The following is a 20,035-nucleotide window of genomic DNA, read 5'->3' on the forward strand; positions in this document are numbered from 1 at the left end:
CGCTTTTTTTAGTTTTCATTAAAAAAGCATTCGAAATGTCTTAAATAATATCTCAGTATTCATATAAGTACTTTTCTGCCTCCTTTTCCGACACGGAAATGTTTCATTTAAAAAAAAATTGATGATTCTTCAAAATATATCGAATTTTTTTTTTTCTTTTATATACATATGGAGATAATAAACAGTATTCAAGCCTAAAGTCCTGTTAAGCAATACAGTTAGAAGCAGAACAAACACAGACCTCTAAAACATCAGAGATGAGATCAGGTACAATGGAGGAAAGAATATGAAAGATAATAATTAACAGACCGCCAACAATTATCTTGTAATGGGTAAGGGAAGAAAAAAGAGATAGATACAGAGTGTGAGAAAATAACTGAATATAACGTTGTCTATTCACTCTAAGGAATGAAATTCAATTGACCTTAGATAGTGCAACATACAATTACACGGATAATTCCTTTAGTTCTTTCAATACCTGTTTCTGGTTTTATTTTACACTTCCTAAAGAAACTTAAAATATTTGTTTTCAAAGCAGGTGGAGTAGTTGTAGGCTTATCATACAATATCATTGTTCTTATATAAAGACTACTGTAGTGTCCTTTTCAAGAGAACTATTTTCCTTGCAGTTTGGTTTAACAAATATACATTATGTAAGAATAAAGATTAACGTAAATGTGTAAAATTCTTTACAATGGTTGAAAAAGACGCCTCTTTTCATGAACTGAATCAAAAACAAAGAATCTTTGTCCGTCTTATTTTCTAATTTGTAAAAGTCAGACACTGTAATCAAGTAATGACCTAGAAAGAATTTTCTCACAAGATTTGTGTGAGGTGGAATATTTTGCAAAAAAATTCTAAAAACCGAACCTTATTTGCATATCTTTCAGAAAGTGGGCTGTACAGGCTAAAGTCCTAAATTTATACTTGATATTATAATATACACTTTTTTAAAACTTGCACATTTGATGCTTTTTTATTTTAATTATTTTTAAGTCTTATTGTGGAGAAAATGCGATAATATAGGGAAAAAATTGGATAATTTAAAAAGTGTTAACACTTTAAAAGTAAAATTCTGAACTTTGTCAAACTGATTATTTACTCTTTAGCTGTGTTTTTAAGTGTTGTGCGATGATTTTTCCGATAAACGCATCTCAGGAAACGTGTTTATCTCTAAATGTACTTACAACCAGCAAAACTGTTCACTTTATTAAATCTGTTCCCAGAAATAACCAACCTCTTTATTTATAGGATCTTTTTTTTTACTTTTATGCGATTTTGTGCAAAATCATCTGTATTATTATAATAGCTATTTTTGCTCTGTCTTTACGTCCCTTCAAACAAGGGATTTTTAGAGATATACTTTTTTGGAAAATTTATTTACGTTCAATTTTTTTAATTTACATTTAAAAAAAAACTTTCAGTCAGCTGTCAGCTGGGTTTTAAACAAATAAAGAATAGCTTAGAGTTTGATATAATAAATTTAAGGGGTTATCAAATATAGACTTTAATCACCTCTTCATGTACCGCTCAGTAAAGTATGATTTAAGTATTTAATATTTATGCAATTGGCGTTGCTTTTAGGAGATTAGATGTATCTATTGAGCTTAAAAGCATCTAAACAAATCGATTATAAATCACTTGAAGCAAGTCAATTTATTTTTAAGTTTGGATTATATAATAAATAAATGGCTTAATTAATATTTTGCCATGTTCTTCCTTCCGAGATTTACCTTTAATTTTGCATGAAATCCACCAATAATCATCAAAACCCTTTCAATATTATTATATAGATAAACTGGTAATTTTAAAAAAGACAAGAATATTGTTTAAGAAACCTGCCAACAGGTTTTTACTTCAATAAGCAACATTTACATATTTAGCTTAGCATAACTTAAGAAAATAAATATTATACAATATATACATACAAAATACTTATTTTTAACTTGAAATGAGGGTCAGGTTCTTCAGAAACACTTAATTCTTTGTAAGGATGTGTGTTTATTTTTAAATAAAAGCCCTCGAGAAATCGAACGCAAACAAACAGCTGTATGAACACTTGATATGGCAAAATAAAGCACGATTGGTTACAACGTAACACTATTGAACAATAAGTCACGAACACATACAAAAATATATACAGGAATCATTGCATCTTTCCCAGCCTTTCTGAGGTTCTTGGTGAAGCGTTTTGTGGTCTTAAGTTCATAGTCTATTTTGATAGTGTTTTCTACACCGTCTGTCAAATTCGTATTGTACTTCCCGTGGTCGCCATGCCCGCGGTACTTTGGACCAGTGGAACCGATAAACTAATCTTGTTCCGTCCTCCCGACTCATAAATCCGGATTTATAATAATGTCTAAAAATGTAAAGAAAGTTGATACATTAATACACAATCCATAAAAACACATTTACCGTCATCACTACAGATTTAAAATAAAAGTTTAATGCAATATTTTAAATACTCGTAGAGGTCCTTCAAATAAATAAATTTATGGTGTACAATTTTGAAAAAAAGTGAACTACATTTAAACAAGTGCTTTGGTACCAAGAGCTACAATAATTGATTACCTTATTCCTCGACTTAATTTTTCGAAATTCATATCAGATTTTCTTTTCTTCTCTCCCCACTTTCTACTTATGTCGGTGGTATCGACAAATCGGAAGGTTCCAGTTAGCAGATTTACCCAACGTATGGACTCAGTGCCACTTCGTAGCTGTTCCAGAATAAACTTCCATAGCAAAACATTTTTGGCTCCTTCAAAATACATTATTTCTTTTTAAATATTTTAATAGTAAAAATAAAGTTATTATTTGCATTTCTATCATTAATTGAAATATAACAAACTCAATTCTCTGAAAACATGAGGGATTTGTGCCTTTTTAAAAACATTAAGGTAGATCAAATAATTTTAAAAATAAATTTCGATATTCATCTTATTTTTACAAGTAGATATTGCAAAATTATTCAGTAAAATAGCTACCTCTTTTTCCTTTTCGACACATGAAGGAACTCTGATCGACAAACTCGGAATCATCCTCTGTTTTGACCTCAACGGGTGCATAGTACGGAGGGAATGAGGTCTGGAACGCAGGGAGGGTAGTAGTACAGGGCTGGGGATAGCCCGTATAGTAAGGTTGTCTGATGTCGGCACAGCCTGACGTCACACTACAGTTGTCATCAGTGACGTAACATAGACTTGGGTCACATGGTTGGTAATAATTTTGATAGTGGACAGATTCTGGACTTTGCTCGTAGGATGTTTCATCAGGAAGAGCAAGATGGTGATTAGGATCAAAGGAAGCTATTTAAGAAAAAAGATCTTTCAAAATTGCATGAAAACCAAAAATGAAATTTACTGCTTATTTTAAACAAAAGTCAATAATCCAACGACAAAACACAATAAGGATGGTGATGATTTTTTAAAATCAAAATTTGGGGAAAAATTGTTAGAGTACACATTCAATTTTTCACAACAAAATCATGTTTCTGTTTAGGAAGTGAACCTTAAATCAGATTATTTTTAGCTTTTCCTGAGATATGGTGTTTAGTACTCCTGGATATGAAAATGGCAAAGGATTGTCGTAAATAAATATAACTTAATTCCCTAAGCTTTGTCATTCGAAAACGAAATATTTTGCATCCAAATTATCGTTTATTCCTAACTTTTTTTCATTTGCCATACTTAATATTATCAGTAGGTTAACAAACTTTACATACTTACCATTATTATCCGACTTATCATGAACAAAAGCACAAGGAAAATGAGTGAATTACAATAAAGATATTGTTTTATTTCCTTGCTAGTTTATAATCTACATTGTTCAGAAATCATTTTTACAGATTCAATCGCAAGTGAGGAAACTTTAGGTCCTTTCCAATGTACTGAATCAAAAACACACGGAAATGTACTGTATAGAAAAATGTCCTCTTTAAGGATTTAATACATTTCCAATGTATAAATACTAAGTAAAAGCTAAATAAAAAATATCTTTATGACATTTTCCTCGTCTACTTCAATGGCAAAAAGCATGTGTAATTTTATTAATAATCTTAGTTAATTACATTGGTGTTAGATTCATATTTTGGCAGAAGTTAATTTCCACTATGTCTTACCGTTTGTTCCATCATTGGGCGGTAAGTGTTCAAATGACGATGATTCTCCGGTCTCTGAGATTAGTGTATCTATAAAGAGAACAATATTTTCTACAGCCATTCTTTGCAAAAAGTGAATTCCGAAGATTTCATGGATTTCTACATTCTACGAAAATTACAATACTGAGAAGTAAAACTGAGAAGTAGTGAAAGGGTAAGTTGAAAACAAAAAGGATAATAAAAGTAGGAAAAAGGATGACAGGAAGATTTCTTTAAAAATATTGTTTGCTCGGATTGTTAATTGTTACATCCTTAAGGAAGTCAACAGTAAAACAAATCAAGTTACAAAACTTAAACGCCGCATTTCGGGTTGTAACAGACTCTCGGATGTTTATTGTGGAAATATGTTACAATCTTTTTGTAAATGTAGGTTATGGTAAGTCGTATATATGTTCTCTTAGCAAAACGATCACTTGAATCAATTAGGTATATATTTTTAAAAATGTTATTTGATTTTCAAAAATGTCTATGCATAGTTTGGTTTTCTCTTGCTATTTTTTTTAATTTTTAAAACACATGGGTAGAAAATATGTCTTTCAATAAAAATAGAATAACAATCTGGACAATAATTTTTTTGCAGAAAAAAACTAACATTTGGAAAAACTGGATACTGTGGTTTATAAAGGAGTTGTTATGAAAATGATAGGTACTCACCAGATTGAGGTTCAATAATTCTGAAGATTTCGTTCATCATTTCGCTAGAAAACACTTCTATGTTCTGAAAAATTATGAAACTAAAATTCAAAACCAATTCGTGAAGTTGTGACAGTTGCCGATGTTAGGCAATTTCCTGAAATGAGCATATTGGATATATTTCTACATTTAGCATATAAATATACTCACATTGTCATTATAACTGTCATCACACGCCATTATGTTTCGACTTAACTGAAATCATAAGTAAAATTACTTAAAATGCTATAATATTTGGGTATTAGAACATTTTAAGATAGTCATTATATATTCTTTGGATGCAAAATTTCCCACACGGTGAGCTCTCATGTGAGTGTTACTCAAAGACAAGTCTCAAAGATATGAAAAAGAAAGTTCATCGACATCTAAGCTTCTGTAAGAAGGAAACAAGATGTATGAAATACAGTCTACCTTTTCCGTGTTTTTTTCTGAATTTCCGGTTAAGGTATGCATGTGATCAGTAGTTAGTGCATTATAAATACAATCCATGATGTCACAATACTGGACCCAAAAATATGAGGGTCAAAGGTAAACGCATAATACAGAAACACCCAAATGTCTGCCTACGTTTTTACTTAATCAGATGTTTGATATTTACAATTTATTGCTTTATAGAGAGCTCACACTTTCTTTACGTCGTGTGTTTTTATGTCCAATTTTGGTGATATGCCTTGTAGCTCAGCAGAAGGGGATCGGAAACTCATTTTTAAAGAAAATTTTTGATTTTTTCCCCACCCATTCCTCATTGATTATACCTATAATATCCTTGTCATATTAGTGCTTTGTCGATTTACTTATATTTTGATAGTTCTCTTTGCTTGTTGTATCTAAATTTCCTTTTGATGTAAGGAATTGTTTGTGACAGGTATAGTACATGAAGTTGCTGTTTGCTTGTATCTATAACTGTCTTTCATATCTCCTATATTTTGATAAATTAACTGGTGGCCATTTACTATGCCCTATACGTATCATGCACTTGTTTGTTATTTCACTCTTTAATTTACATATTCAATTTCTGATTCATTCACTTATTTAGTTAATCATCCAACGAACCACAATTATCAGTTTCAAGTTAAAATGGACTTTAAGTGGAATATACACACCCTTACCTTTGTCTTTGTTTCTGGTATTCGACGAGAAATTAACACAAATGAAATTGATGGAGTACGCTGAACAAGGCTTACAAATAAGTATTAGTGGATCATGATAGGGTGACTTTTTCAAACTTACATTGAAATATCATGAACATTATTTAAAAAGATTTAGAAAACAAAAGATGATAGGCTTTGCAGTAGAGGAAACGACATTAGGTTTTGCAGTAGATAATTCTACAATTCCTATTCTGCGATGGGTTTGCCTCACCAATATGATGCAAGTACAAATATAGAATTGACGAAGACAGTGCTTTGCATGAAATATATTTAGATAACAAACAGTATTCAAGCTCAAAGTCCATAAAACAGTACGAAATAGGAGCAGAGCAAACACGGACCTCCAAAACATCAGACGTTGGGTCAGGTGCCATGGACGAGTGAGCATCCCTTGCTGATCGGTCACATCTGCCGTGTTCTCCCTGTCATGATCGGGAAATAACGGGAAAACCCGTCGTCAATTCAATGTGTTAATAATTAGTTAACAATAAGTATGTTAAACGTCAGTAAGCATTTGAATCAATGAAAAAAATTTAATTGTTTTTTTTTCCTGATAAGGACATTAAATCGACCATAGAACTTACGAACTGATGACTTTAAGCGAGAATGCTGATATTCTTGTTTCATCAAGGTGTTTGCTGTAATTTACCCCTTTTTTTTCGAGGAAAGCGCAATGATACTTTGAAAACAGTATTGAAGGAACAGGGAAGACTTTCTTTTAAGAAAATTGATATCCTGAAATACGTTTTCAGTCAGAAAAAAATGTGTACTTGAATTTGATCCTAAGATCTTGTCACTTTAAGGTATTGACCGTGTAAGAGTATGAGCAATACTAGAATATCTGAATATGTCCTTCTCTGAACAAATGAGACTCATCTTCATTTTTCTTTTTATATTTCATTTAATATATTTTCTTTTTAGATGACCAAAATTCAAAAAAAAAATTACATGTAGCAGATCAAAGAAATTCTCGAAAGCAACAAAGTAATTGAATAAGTAAATGAACTCTGCTAAAATATATAAGTTTTAATAATGTGTCGTAGGTTTATAACTTTTTTCAAAACTTCTGGCCAGTTCCTTTGAACGTATTTGAAACAATTCAGATCAAATATGAATAATATGTCAGTATTTGATGATTTCAGCGAAATTTAAATCTTTCGACAGCGGTGTGATCGGAAGTCATGTTGTTTAAAATTAGAAGAATATAAAAAAAACTTCTATTTATGGCCTTCAACATATGTGTAGGTCAGAAAAGCATTTCAAAAATGTTATTGAAATAAGAGAAATCGTCAGATCTTAATTTAGTAAACAAATGTCAGAAAACAAGTCTTGTATTTTGCTCAGAAATTCTCTCTCTCTCTCTCTTTCTCTCTGTACAATAGAAAGCCAAAAGCATGGGCATGATGTTTGCAGGAAACTTATTCCTAAGAATAAGAATTGCACATTTTATTTTGTTCCAGAAATGGTCCCACACGGTAGAATGGAGGGCAATGTAAAGGACTCAAATGCCCAAAACTATTATGCCAAATGGTAACTAATCATTTTTATCTTCTCATTTCTTAGGCAAAAAAAATTAGATTGACGACAATATGTTGGATCTGATATCTACTATGCAATTTTTGTCATTAATCTAAATACTTTCAATAAGTCTTTATCTTAGAAACTGTTGAAGGTTTTAATAAATTCAATTTATTAATTTTCAAATTCACCAAGTTCAAATTTTTTCATTTTTTCAATTATTATTCCTCAAAAATATCTACTTCATGCCCACCACTTACATGTTACAGCTTATTCTGAAACGCAATTGACCTCTACATTTGATTTCTACAAACGGAAAGTCTATCACCATAAAGATTCACCATTGTTTTGCAAAAAGGCATGCATGGCGGTGTTTCAACGGATGTCTGGGTACTAAAAGTGGCCCTTAAAATTAAACCATGATTGTTTCATTCAGTAAATCCTAAGTGATGCTCTACTTTCAAGTATTTCCTATTACACTTCTCATCCAAAGAACTATGACTAACCTGGACCTATTGGAAAGGAAATAGCATTCTATTTTGTAGTGTAAATTCAACAACATTCGGACATACAAATCCATTGCGGTTGAATAATTTCTGTATTATTGTTCTTAACACTTAAACCAGCGTATTAAAATAATGTTTAAGTCAGATAAAAATGAATGCAATTGAAATTAAGCAGAGTCATTCAACATTTTCTAATATGGAGGTTAAAGTGTAACATTCAATGTGAATAAGCGATGATTTTGATTGCAATTTGACTAAACATTTGCTTGAAAAAATGATAGGTATAATTGTATGTTGTAAGAGGATGAGATAAATACATGAGATGATATGATTACTGGTGTTTAATGTTATTGATTAACAAATAAGGGGCTAAATCTTTATGGGTTCTTATTCTAAAAATCCCTATATGTTCATTAACCTTGTTTATCTTGGGAATGAAATCACGATGATACCATCCTGTCATAATGGACGGAAAGTACTAGAAGTAATTCATAAATACTAAAAGTAATCTATAAATAGACGTAGGCTTTCCCTTATCATGTTTAATTTTTCATTTACATAACACCAGACATATGATGTTTTATTTAATTGATAATAATTGATAAATTAACCGTACATAAATGATATTACACATCTGCTCAACATTGGCAATTCTCAAATTTCCCCTTTGACCACTAATGAAAAGTGGTCGAAGATAACGAACGATGATCGATCTCAAAAAATCTTATTTTTACACTTTACAAGGATAAAATTTGTCAGGAAAAAATGAACAGTTTTTGTCAATGAACTTCCGAAGAATAAATTATAACAGGTGAAGACTTCTTTTAGTAAATAAGGTTTTAAAACGTTTTAGATCCATACTGAGACATGCACTGCTTCGCTGGTAAGTTGTCTGGCACTTAGGTTCAGCGACGACAATCCTGAGGAGCATTTCGCTCTGCTTTGCTCAATAAAATTGGTGTCATTGTAGTGTCTAAGGCAACCAGTGGATAGTTTATCAAAATACTTTGTACTCTTTTACAAACATTGTGTTGGGGAACAGCTAAGTTGTTGTACTAAACGTGCATGTATTTTGTAGAGCGGCACTAGATGTCCTTAGAAAAGCCTCGTCGGACCTCAATACAAAGATCTCTGCGCTTGGTAAGTAAAGTGGGTTCCACGCTGAATTGTCTCCCAATGAGCTTTCTAATCTCTTCAGGCGATGTTGAAGAGTGTAGGAAAAGATGACAAGTTTCAACTGTATCGGGTGTTACATACAGGTACTATGATAATGATAGCATTGTCTCATAAGAAAACCATCATTCCTTGCAAGGAAGTATATGCTTTATTTTCAATAAATATGTTTAAGATATCGGACATAAAACAAGGGGTTTGTTTGTTGCTGTTTCCTCATTATTAACCTCACTAAAGAGAACTAGAAGCAGGATAGACATATATAAATACGGCACATTTATCTTATTTAGGGAAGCATTTTTCATATATAAAATACATATTTCTTTCGAAATCTCTTAGAGGGACTTTTTTATTAAGAAGTAAACACTAGCTGTGGTCCTCATGTCGATATTCAGCTATATTACCGATGTTTGATTAACTAACTTATCATAATTACATCCATTTATATTTCTACTTGATATATCTCAATTAATTCAAAATAAAAGACATCACGGAGTCTGTCTCATCTGTTTCATAATTTGGTGTTTTACTGACTGAAGACAACAAGGACCAATAACTATTGTAAGTCTTCGGCTCTACCATTGTTAAATTTTCTTATTAATGTAAATACATTCTGTTATAATCCATTCTGTTTATGACTCTCATTGAAATAACTAACCGTATTCAAACTCAAACGTCCACACAAATCGAAAACAGAGCAAACATGGACCTCTTAAAACATTATAGGGGATCAGGTACCATGGAGGAGTAAACATCCCAAGTTGACCGATAAAAGTTTATGTTTATCATTAAGTTTTGTTGTTAGGTTACCATTTATGTCTTTTTTCTGGTAAAATATTCAATAATGAAGCAGCTATGGAAAACTCTGCAGTATCTTTATGTCAAGTTTGAGGGAAATATCGAATTAATGGTGGAACGAAAAGATATATTGAAAATTGATAAATTGATAAAACGTTGTTGATATAGCTAAATTTTGAATTGGGAGCCACCGCAGAAGACTTCTTTTTGTACGTTTTTTTTATAATGAATACAAAAATAGGCCTTGTTATAACTTATTCGATACTGAATAGCATGATCTGAACTGTATTATAAAAGTATAACCGATTACTGACAGATGAGTTGGTAATACCAAAAATTTCTCTTAATTCAATATGTCATTAATACTAGAATCGTTATAATAACATTCTGAGCGAATAAACCTATCATTGAGACATATTCTGACTGTCATATTTAATATCAATTGTAAGCCCAATGTTTTCTACTAAATTTGACTACGGAATCTCCCATCTACCTAATCAATGTGTTGTCGACATGGGGTAATACTCCTCCTAGGTATCTGAACAAACTTTTGGATCCGTATTTTAAACCATGTTCACAGATTTGTGTTGTTTGTAGGTTTGTTTTTTTTTCGATCTATCACTGTTTTTATCTTCATCCTCTTTTCTTTTAAACTTCCACTGCCGGGCTACATTTCCGTAATTCAATGAAATATAAATAAGACATACTTAAAAGATGATAAAATGCACTCAATATATCACTTACCTTCAACGCCATTTGGAGTTTCCTTTGTTTTGAAAAATTCGTCTAAACTATACTTAAGATTTGCTGCAAAATTGTAGTAAATTATGCCCATCAAAGATAAACATTCATACCCACTGAAGGTGTATTATCATTGTCCGAAATGTTTGAATTACAAAGAAAAGGATCAAAAGGGTTAAATCTTTCATTACATATTTCCTTTCTTTCAATTTACTTCTGTGTTTATTTTTTTTTTTTACTTCTTTGTTTTTTTTTTCTTCAATAATTTACTTCTTTGTTTTAAAGGATGTATATTGTTCAGTCTGGCAAAAAAATGTAAGTTTTGTCATTTAAAGTGGTTTCTTACTGAAAAATAATCATCTGTTGATTCACATTAGTTGCTGATAAAATTTATTTTGGATTTTTCTTTTAGATTTTGCATGATTTTTTATTATTTTTCCCTTTTAAGTATTCCTTATTTTTCTTCTTCATTGTCCTTCGTTGATATTTCTTTTCGCTCTCCGAATGAAATATTAAGTTAAAATAAATTCTAATGAAGAGGAGAAATGATAAATGAGTTTTCTTTCTTTTTTTCTCTATGAGGAAGAAAACTCCCTACAATTTCTTGCCTTTGTTTTAAATGTTACTTTTGTGTAATTGTGTTGGATCTAAGAACTAATATGCTGGGAATTTACGATGACATTTCATTCGTTATACAATGTAATTTGTCTTTTGTTGAGTCATATAACGTCAACTTTATCGCCTGGTCTGTGGCCTATGAATAGTAAATATCACCAAATACTAAAATCTGGAAATGTCCGTCAATACAGAAATAAAATACGTTTACAGTAGAAATCAAAATTTATTTTTTAAATATCTGAAAAGATAATTCAAATTTGAATTTTTTAAAATTATTTTTAGGAAAGTATTCCTGTATAATTGGGTTTTGTTTTCGTTTATTTTGTTTCTATATTTCAAACAATATTTAAAAAAAAGGGAAAATAGTAAAAATATCAACGGACATTTTGTCAAGAAAAAAATAAAGGGTGTACGTAAGGTAAGACTTGTACCTCTTTTAACCGAAATAGGTTATTTTGCAATGAAGGGCTTCTTTTCAATTGCTTCAGAATATATTACTTCTCTTACATTTGTAGCAGTCTACCTTCATCAACTGCATACGGGGTTTACAGTGTATCTCTCAGCTGATTCGATCCGCAAGAGCATGCTCTACGTGTGTACAATTTGTAATACGGGGTAAATTATTGACAAACAAGTTGATGAAACAACTTGTTTAAAGTCATCATTTTGTAAGTTCTGTGGTCGATACCATGACCTTGTCAGCCAATACATCATTGAGTCAAATGCTGTCTGACGTATTTCATACTAATTGTTAGGCCATTTTTTCACACTGAATTGTCGACGAATTTTTCAGTTATATCTCAATCATGACAAGTAGCAATCGGTGGGCGTGGTTCGATCAGCAAGGGGCGGTCACTCCTATATGGCAACTGTTACCACCTCTGATTTTTTAGAGGTCCGTGTTTGCTCTGGTCATATTTTCTAATGTTTAACGGACTTCTGAGCTTTAATACTGTTGGTTATCTACATATATTTTATTACAAAAAAGCATTTTTTTTTACTTTGGGGGGAATGTCAGAAAACAAATCTGTAATTCTTTTATCGTTTACGATGAAAAGCATCTTCAAAGTATATGTAATTCAACCAAACGTTGATATATCAAGAACATTTTCCATAAGGGGAAATACGTACATGCATTCGTGATGCCATCTTCAAAATTCATATACATGCAATTTCTTTACGAAAATGAGTTTTTAATTGCTGTAGAAAGAGTTGCAAAAAGAAAGCTATTTTGATCCATTCGATTATCAGTGAAAGATTATTTATTCAGCATAATTTTTTAATGTTAATGTAATGTCGCTGTCGGGAAATGCTTTAAAAACATACATAGATTGACTATTCTTTGATAAGCAATTCACAATTAGGCATGCATTTTCATTAAAAACAGATAAAAATTTGATTTAAGATTGATTAAAACACAATTTTCAAATCATTTACATTAAGAAAAAGTATTTAGATAATCGTTGAATATTTGCATCGATTTGTTCCTTGATAAAATTGTGAGTGAGTATTTTGAAAGTTTATGTTGCTAACATAGGTATTGTATTACAGAGAGATAATCTGGGATTGCATCTCTGTAAGTTATTGTTTAGGTCATTGTTGTGCAAAAATATGACTATCATATAGTGATAATTATGTCAAAATAATCAAAGTAATACAACAAACTTAGAAGGAAGAGGGAAATAATATTCCGTCGGCTTAGGGTAAGAATAGAACTTAACGATGAAAATATTATACCCAGGTAAATTTCAGATTCAGCTTATCAAAGGTACATGTGATATGTCGGCCAAAATCTTCCTTGTTCTCTCTATCTGATTGGCCAATGTCAGTGATTGGATAATTTGAATTTTCAAATTTCCATCATCGCCCTCACAGTGTTATAAATGTTTTCTTTAAAAAAAAACAACAACATAAAAAGCCGTTATTGTTTTGACACTTTTTCTTGAGCTCTTAATAATGAATACCAGAAAAATTAATCAATTGATCTGTCTTGCTATACTTTTGAACTTCCTCATCCGTCCAAAGTTGTAAAGTTTATGCTTCTGTTTTATGAAAACTCCACATCAAATTATCTTATCCCTATATTTCATTGAACAATATGAGTCTCTTTGCATATGTTGTTTAATTTTCCTTTAAGAAAACATTTGATTTTTGTTAAGATCTTTAGCGACATGCATTGATTTTAATAGGCGTTGCAACTGCATTATTTCTTGAAATCTTTAGTTCACAAACTACGTTTACTATATCTACTTAATATTTACACAATAATAAATATTCATACATTATTTTTAATTATTATTGTATTTTCTTTTGTATTAATTTTGTTTTGTAAAGTTTCCTTATTTATGCATAAATCTCTTTTTTTACTTTTATAAATCAATCTTGCTATTGAAGAAAATAAAATTTGAGTAATATATAGTAGGTATATTGTTAAACTGTGCAAAGTGAATCTAAATTCAAATTTGTACAATAATTAAATTGTCGTTTATTATCAATAATTTATAAATATTTAAATTGGTGATAAATTTATACATATGTGCATGTATTAGGAAGTTGTACATTGTTTTGATATGAATTCTTTTTTACTTTGTTTTTAAGATGATTATTATAAATTCATTTTTACTTACCGGTAATTATATAGTTGGGTGATATTAGGTGTTGCTTATGTACAGTATTTCAACAAAACTTTTTTTTAATCATGCAAACAAAAATAAAGCAGTAAATATGCTCGCATTTTGAGGTAACTTTTATTGCAACTGTCACAATCAAATATTTAAGTTACTATAAAGTAAAAATGTTCATGTTTTTTTTTTTTGGACATTATCCATAAGCTTAAGCCCATATATGTTTCTCTAGGATTAAAGTAAAAAGTAAAAAAAAAATTCTTTTAGTAAATACATTCAAAGTTTTGTAACAACTTTTTAATACGATAAAAAAATCAATTGTTCTGTACCATTTTATTTCATAGATATATAATTAAATCTTTGATTACATTTCAAGAATACACTATTCTAATTTGTCTGAGACTTCCATAAACTGTAGAAGTACTTTTTTTCCGCGCGGTATAATTTACGCTATGTACGCGGTCACAAACTTTCCGCGGAAATTTGTTCAAGCGTACTTAATATAAATGTAAGGAATATAGTGACAGTCTAAGAAATCCGCGTAATTTTCTACCTGCGGATTAAACAGAAATTGAGATTCCGCGGAATTATGACCCCGTGGAAAAAAGTACGTCTACAGTATGTAACAAATATCTGTCGGGAAAAGGTTGAAAATTCATAATATTCAGATTTTTACATAATCCAATTTTTATAAAAAGAATAAAATGTCATAAATATCACATCAATGCTGAAATAGATTTTCTACGTACATATATACATACATTTATTCTACAGGAACCCTCTAGCAGGCATGTCCTTACGGTAATGTATCACATCCGGTATATGTTTCTAATTTATGATGCTTAATATAATTATAATGAAGCATGTTTATATGCACCATTCTATTGAAGAGTGGTACCTGATTTCATATTTTCCGTCTTTTGCTTGGCTTTGGGTTTCTCCACGTTATTAAATCACTTGCAACCATTATAAATTTACATTTATTCCTATGAAATATAAATGAAGTTATCATATTTTATTCCTTTATATCTAAATGTTCAATAATATATTATAATTTAGAATCCAATATCTAAAAGGATGTTTCTATTTTTAAAGTTTTTTATTGAGATAGCGATGAAATTTAGGGAAATGCTTAAGAAAACCTTATAAGTTTATGTATTTTATTGATCCTATTGATATGGCGATATGTTGATGAAAATTAGTTAATACTTGCATTGGATACGAGCCGTTTAAGTAATACATATTTTAAAAATATGAATAATATATACGTGTTATTCTTTTTTCTATATAGTCAATAATACTTTATTTCTGACATAGTATATGTTGTATTAATGAAGAAAGGTGAAGAAATGAAGAGTAATACATGTAAAACTATAAACAATCTACAAACAATACGAACCTGTACAGGGCATGAAATACGTATCTACGGAATTAATTTTAAGAGGTGGGATCAGAAGACTAGGAGGAGTAAACATCCCCTGTCGACTGGTCACGCCTAAGGATACCCTATATACATGCATTGACCGGGGAGATGGAATATTCCGTAGTCAAATGTAGTGTAAAAACAAAGGCCTAACAATTGATATATAACACACGTCTGTCTAACGACGACCCATTGAAAGGTCATATTTGCTTATAATGTCATTATAAAAAAGATGATAAATTACTCTATTTTAATATGTTCAAATAATAATAAACCTAAAGGCTATCTAGTCTTTCCATTTTAGCCATGTATCGTGTTAGTGTAATTTTAAAAAATCTAAAAATAGCAGTTATAAACCATACTCTTCAAATCTTCAATCTTTTCAAGCAGAGCTTTCCTCTGGATGTTACTTGGATAATTACATGTACAACCCAATTCTCCCTTAAACATATATGACTTTAATATCTTTAACCCTAATGAGACATATTTTTTTAGACGAAACATACACTGAGTAATATATACATGAAGGATTTAACATTTTAAAGTAATAATATACAGATTTCAAAATTTCCATCCCCCCAAAAAGTGAAAAATCATATCTTATTCTCTCATTTTGATTTCATTTCATTCAGCAAGTTAACTTTTTTGTGAATACATTTTTCAACTGAAATAAATAGAAAAAAAATGCCATGATGTTTATTTCACTTTATATTTAGGTTTTCAGAGAAATTAATTCAAACAACCAGTCAAGTGGAGATTGAGCTCTGCCAAGCTGGTACCATAGAGATTTTCCTCTTGTCCGTATCACAACGCGGAACCGGAAACAACAAGAACGGGAAGAGATTGCACTCAGGCATATGGCGCGATGATTCCCTTGCTAGCAATTATATTTAGAAGCCATTACAGCACAGCCAACAAACTCTTTGACCAAATAAAGAATATTCCAAAAATGTTCCTTCTTGTCATGGGTTTTTTTCTTTGGAAAGTTTTCTGGAAGATTTTTTTCTTCAATATATGTGTCCGTGTATTGCACTCCCATTTCACAGAGAGAGAGAGAGACAGACAGACAGAGAGAGAGAGAGAGACAGAGAGAGAACTAAACAGAAATATTTCTCAATTGCATGAAAATTAAAAGTTCAGCCTCCACTTCGTTTGGCATAATGTGACCTTTAAGTCATATATATATATATATATATATACACGTGTAGAGAGAGAGAGAGGGGGGGGACTCAGCCCAATGAAAGGATTTTTTGCTTCAAAGCACAACAAACTATATTTTTAAACATCATTAATCTCTAAATTATTTTATTAATCAACAGCATCATACAACAATGCATACTTGTGATTTATATACAGATAATAGATCAATATATACATGTAAAAAATATATATAATAATATTTCATAACAATCTTAAAAGAACTTTTCGAACACATGAAATATTGAGCTTTCTATATAAATCTTTTAGAAAGTCTGAACACATCATAGCGACATAGGTTGTCCGCGGGACAGTTGAGATTTATTGTCCTCCACACTGCTGCAAACACGAGACAATTTAAAAAAATAAGGCCATGACTGTTTGGATTTTATGCACATATCCCGGCTCGGATTTGGAATGGTCAGCCATTTTTATTCAATTTTAGGGTTGTCCAAACACACCACACGGTCTCCATTCCTTGGGTATCTTGGACCAGTTGAACTTGTACACCAGACGAACACCATCAATACGAGTCATGAACTTGTTCTTGTAGTAGTGTCTGTAAAAAGAACAAAATAGATGTGACTTCTAAAAAAGAATGTAAAAATAAAATAAAGCAAAATAATAAACATAAATATTGATAAACTTTGATTCTTACCGAATTCCTCGACTTAGTTTTTCGAAGTTCATATCGGTTTTCTGTTTTTTCTGCCCCCATCGCCTGCTCACTTCAACAGTGTCCATGAATCTGAATGTTCCCTCAACCTTGTTCACCCATTTTATATAACCTGCGTTTGGTGCACTCAGTTCAGCCAGAAGAAATTTCCACAGAAGTATGTTTTTCGCACCTGTTTCATATAAAAGCATATAATAAGTTTAAAAAAGAAAAAGCATTTCTTCATTGAACAAGGCATAATATGCATTGTGTATATAAATAATTCAATATATCTAACCTCGTTTTCGTTTTCCAGTCTCGTTATGGGTCGGAGAAGGATATGGATGCTCTAAATCACGAAAAATGTCTATGCTGGGGAGACTTGGGATTTTTTCAATAGAGTCATTTGAGTCCTCCTCGACAACAGGACTGTGAGAAGGATCTTTGTACTGGTTGAGGTGGGCATTGCTGTTGTTATAGCACGAACAACATCCCTGGCAGTAGGAACAGTTATGACAGAAGATATGGCCGCAGCTCGCGCATTCCGTAAGACTGTAGTCAAGAATCACTTTGAAAAAAAAATACTGATATTAAAATTTGTAAAGTGATTAGTTATTTTGATATTGTATTGAACATTCTACCTTATAGGCAAAATTTCATTAGCCTATATTAATTTCTATATTTCTATAATTAAAAAAAATCCAGAAGTGATATTTAAAGAACAAGTTGTCTACCTGATGAATCATCTTCAACCTCACTTCCATCAGAACCCGTTTCTGGGAGATATGCTGGATCTGCTTAAAAAATTAAGAACATTATATACATGTAACATAAAAATTTATTATTTAATTCGACTTTTAAGGATGCATTGATTCAAACTCACCAAATGGAGTACTGGGTAACGTGGTGTATTCTGGGATACATCCGTAATGATCTTGTTCATATCTAAGTGGTGATGTCTGGGAATCGGCTTCAAAAAATCAAAAAGTTATGGATGAAATATGGAGTTAACGTTCAGTGATCAAGTTTATTTAGTGTTCAAACAAGCTTCAAGATTATAATATCGTGACATGATCTATAATTAAACATACCTATACATGGTAATGACGTAGGTGATACTTCGGAGAACTCTGTGAGTGGGTCGCGAAGATATTGTAAGATTTGTACCAAATCTGGTGTCTGGTCCTTTACACTATTCATCTGAAAGAGAAGGAAAAGCCAATTTAAAAAAAGTATATATACTTTTCTATATATCTTTTTCGCTATTCATCAAAGCACTGAGAGAGAGAGAGAGAGAGAGAGAGAGAGTAGTGTAAACTAGCTACATCTGCTGCAAAATTTTAGCTACAGGCTTCGGTACATTTTAGATAAATCGTTTTACTTTGAACATTTAAAAAAATTATAATAAGTTACATTTTTGTGAAGAGCTAGAAAACATCACATATTACCAAAATGCACAGAACACTTAAAATAATTAATGAATCCGGATCTCGGAGAGAGATAGGTTTTCCTGTCAATGATGTTCAGTTTAAGTGGGGCTGAAATTATATCTGTCGATCCTCAAATTCATACAGGCTCGCGCTGAGTGTTTTCAAAAGATAAAAATACTGGGTCCAATGAGAAAGCCTCATCACCGACAGTTATATACACTTTGTATGTACAAAATAGGAGAGGCTATTTCAAAAAAATGAACAAAATGATATTACCTTTTTTAAAACAAGCTCTTTGTATTTTCTTTACGTTATCTTAAATGTCCCTCAAGGCACTGACTCTAAACAAGAAAGAAAAGAATATATAGATGAAACAAAAATGTAAATGTAAAAAAGAGTACAAAAGCATTTGATTATATTGGGGTAAAACACAGATGAAGAGCAAAAGAAGGTCCCTCAATGATACATTTGTAGATTACGGCTTTTAACAGAATAGAAATTTAAATACCCGAGTAATGTATTGTAACTAAATGCAATCTAAAAATACATCTCAATCCAGATATTTTTAGTTTTTATAACAAGAACCTGCAACGATAAGTCAATATTCTTTACTTTTTTTAACAAATTAACCTGGATACGACTTCAAACCTGCGAAACTTCGATATTTAAATGATAAACGCCAAATGTTTTGCATAATTTACGAACCAGGTTAATGCAAATATTTTCAAAACCTTTTAAATAAAATCTGCATGAAAATCTCACCTTGGATTTCGTTGCCTCGAAGACGCTGCACTGTCATGTATGCTTGCAACTACGACTGCAACGCTCACAGACGCTGTTCTAACTGAGTTGGAGAGTGCTCTTGCGCGTATTATTTATACCACACTTGGGATTTCCCCTTAACTTTTGTCACGTGACAATATTTAGGGAAAAAAGAGGATCAAAAGAGAGGAATTTCGTTCTGTCTGTTTAGTTATTAGAATCAGCTGATTTTATTATTCTTTTGGAGTTTTTCATTAAATTAAAAAAGCAGCTCAGAGAGATTTAAATCTGAATAGAAATATAGTAATACGGCGACGTGTATGAGACAATTGTGGAATTCACCTCGTTCTTTAAATACTTCCAGGTAGTAAAAAAAGTAGAATGTACCCGCTATCTGTCAAATAAAATAAACAAATGGTGTCACGTTTAAAAAAAATCAATAGGCGGGGTTAAGCGTAAATTGGTAAATTACTAGAACATTTTGAAATAAAATTGCATGCTGAAATATATCAAATAACCCATTAGATTTCCTTTAAGTTTCATTCTTACGAAATATAACGGAAGGGGTATCTAAATTTAATTTATATATA

General features: G+C 31.1%; 2 protein-coding genes and 1 long non-coding RNA gene across 5 annotated transcripts; 1 reads left to right on the forward strand and 2 right to left on the reverse strand.

The window, feature by feature from the left end:
- Positions 1–1,996: 1,996 nt before the first annotated feature.
- Positions 1,997–10,915, reverse strand: LOC134257149 (retroviral integration site protein Fli-1 homolog). 2 transcript variants are annotated; one of them, XM_062739792.1, is made up of 7 exons: positions 10,740–10,915; positions 5,000–5,044; positions 4,811–4,874; positions 4,118–4,186; positions 2,985–3,305; positions 2,572–2,758; positions 1,997–2,359 (listed from the first exon to the last, which is right to left on the reverse strand). In XM_062739792.1, the coding sequence occupies exons 1-7, from the start codon at positions 10,749–10,751 to the stop codon at positions 2,206–2,208; spliced, it is 852 nt and encodes a 283-aa protein (XP_062595776.1). In that variant the 5' UTR covers positions 10,752–10,915; the 3' UTR covers positions 1,997–2,205. The 2 variants fall into 2 exon arrangements, with proteins under 2 accessions (XP_062595776.1, XP_062595775.1); XM_062739791.1 differs by lacking the exon at positions 10,740–10,915 and adding an exon at positions 5,261–5,353.
- On the forward strand, positions 4,360–16,381 carry LOC134257151 (uncharacterized). Of its 2 annotated transcripts, XR_009989861.1 has the most exons (5): positions 4,360–4,532; positions 7,461–7,530; positions 9,103–9,283; positions 11,022–11,051; positions 16,118–16,381. It is a non-coding gene; the product is annotated as an uncharacterized LOC134257151 (long non-coding RNA). The 2 variants fall into 2 exon arrangements; XR_009989862.1 differs by lacking the exon at positions 11,022–11,051.
- Positions 16,382–16,689: 308 nt separating this feature from the next.
- Positions 16,690–19,576, reverse strand: LOC134257081 (protein C-ets-2-like). The gene is made up of 8 exons (XM_062739724.1): positions 19,446–19,576; positions 18,960–19,024; positions 18,345–18,453; positions 18,137–18,223; positions 17,988–18,047; positions 17,552–17,821; positions 17,257–17,446; positions 16,690–17,157 (listed from the first exon to the last, which is right to left on the reverse strand). Exons 3-8 carry the CDS (start codon positions 18,451–18,453, stop codon positions 17,040–17,042), a joined length of 834 nt encoding a protein of 277 aa, XP_062595708.1. The 5' UTR covers positions 18,960–19,024; positions 19,446–19,576; the 3' UTR covers positions 16,690–17,039.
- Between the last annotated feature and the right edge of the window lie 459 nt (positions 19,577–20,035).

This window comes from Saccostrea cucullata, unplaced genomic scaffold, assembly GCF_032062105.1.
Source record: "Saccostrea cucullata isolate Sc308-1 unplaced genomic scaffold, CSIRO_AGI_Scuc_v1 ctg14, whole genome shotgun sequence".
In the NCBI taxonomy this organism is placed as follows: Eukaryota; Metazoa; Mollusca; class Bivalvia; order Ostreida; family Ostreidae; genus Saccostrea; species Saccostrea cuccullata.

Excerpts from the sequence above, each read along its gene's own strand:
- LOC134257149 (XM_062739791.1), bottom strand. The coding sequence starts at position 5,338 with ATGGATTGTATTTATAATGCACTAACTACTGATCACATGCATACCTTA. Across the intron at positions 4,875-4,999 it reads ATGACAGTTATAATGACAAT|AACATAGAAGTGTTTTCTAG; the intron begins GTGAGTATATTT and ends ATAATTTTTCAG. Across the intron at positions 2,360-2,571 it reads AAATTAAGTCGAGGAATAAG|ACATTATTATAAATCCGGAT; the intron begins GTAATCAATTAT and ends TTACATTTTTAG.
- LOC134257081 (XM_062739724.1), bottom strand. The coding sequence starts at position 18,453 with ATGAATAGTGTAAAGGACCAGACACCAGATTTGGTACAAATCTTACAA. Across the intron at positions 17,822-17,987 it reads GGTTGAAGATGATTCATCAG|TGATTCTTGACTACAGTCTT; the intron begins GTAGACAACTTG and ends TTTTTTTCAAAG. Across the intron at positions 17,158-17,256 it reads AAACTAAGTCGAGGAATTCG|ACACTACTACAAGAACAAGT; the intron begins GTAAGAATCAAA and ends TTCTTTTTACAG.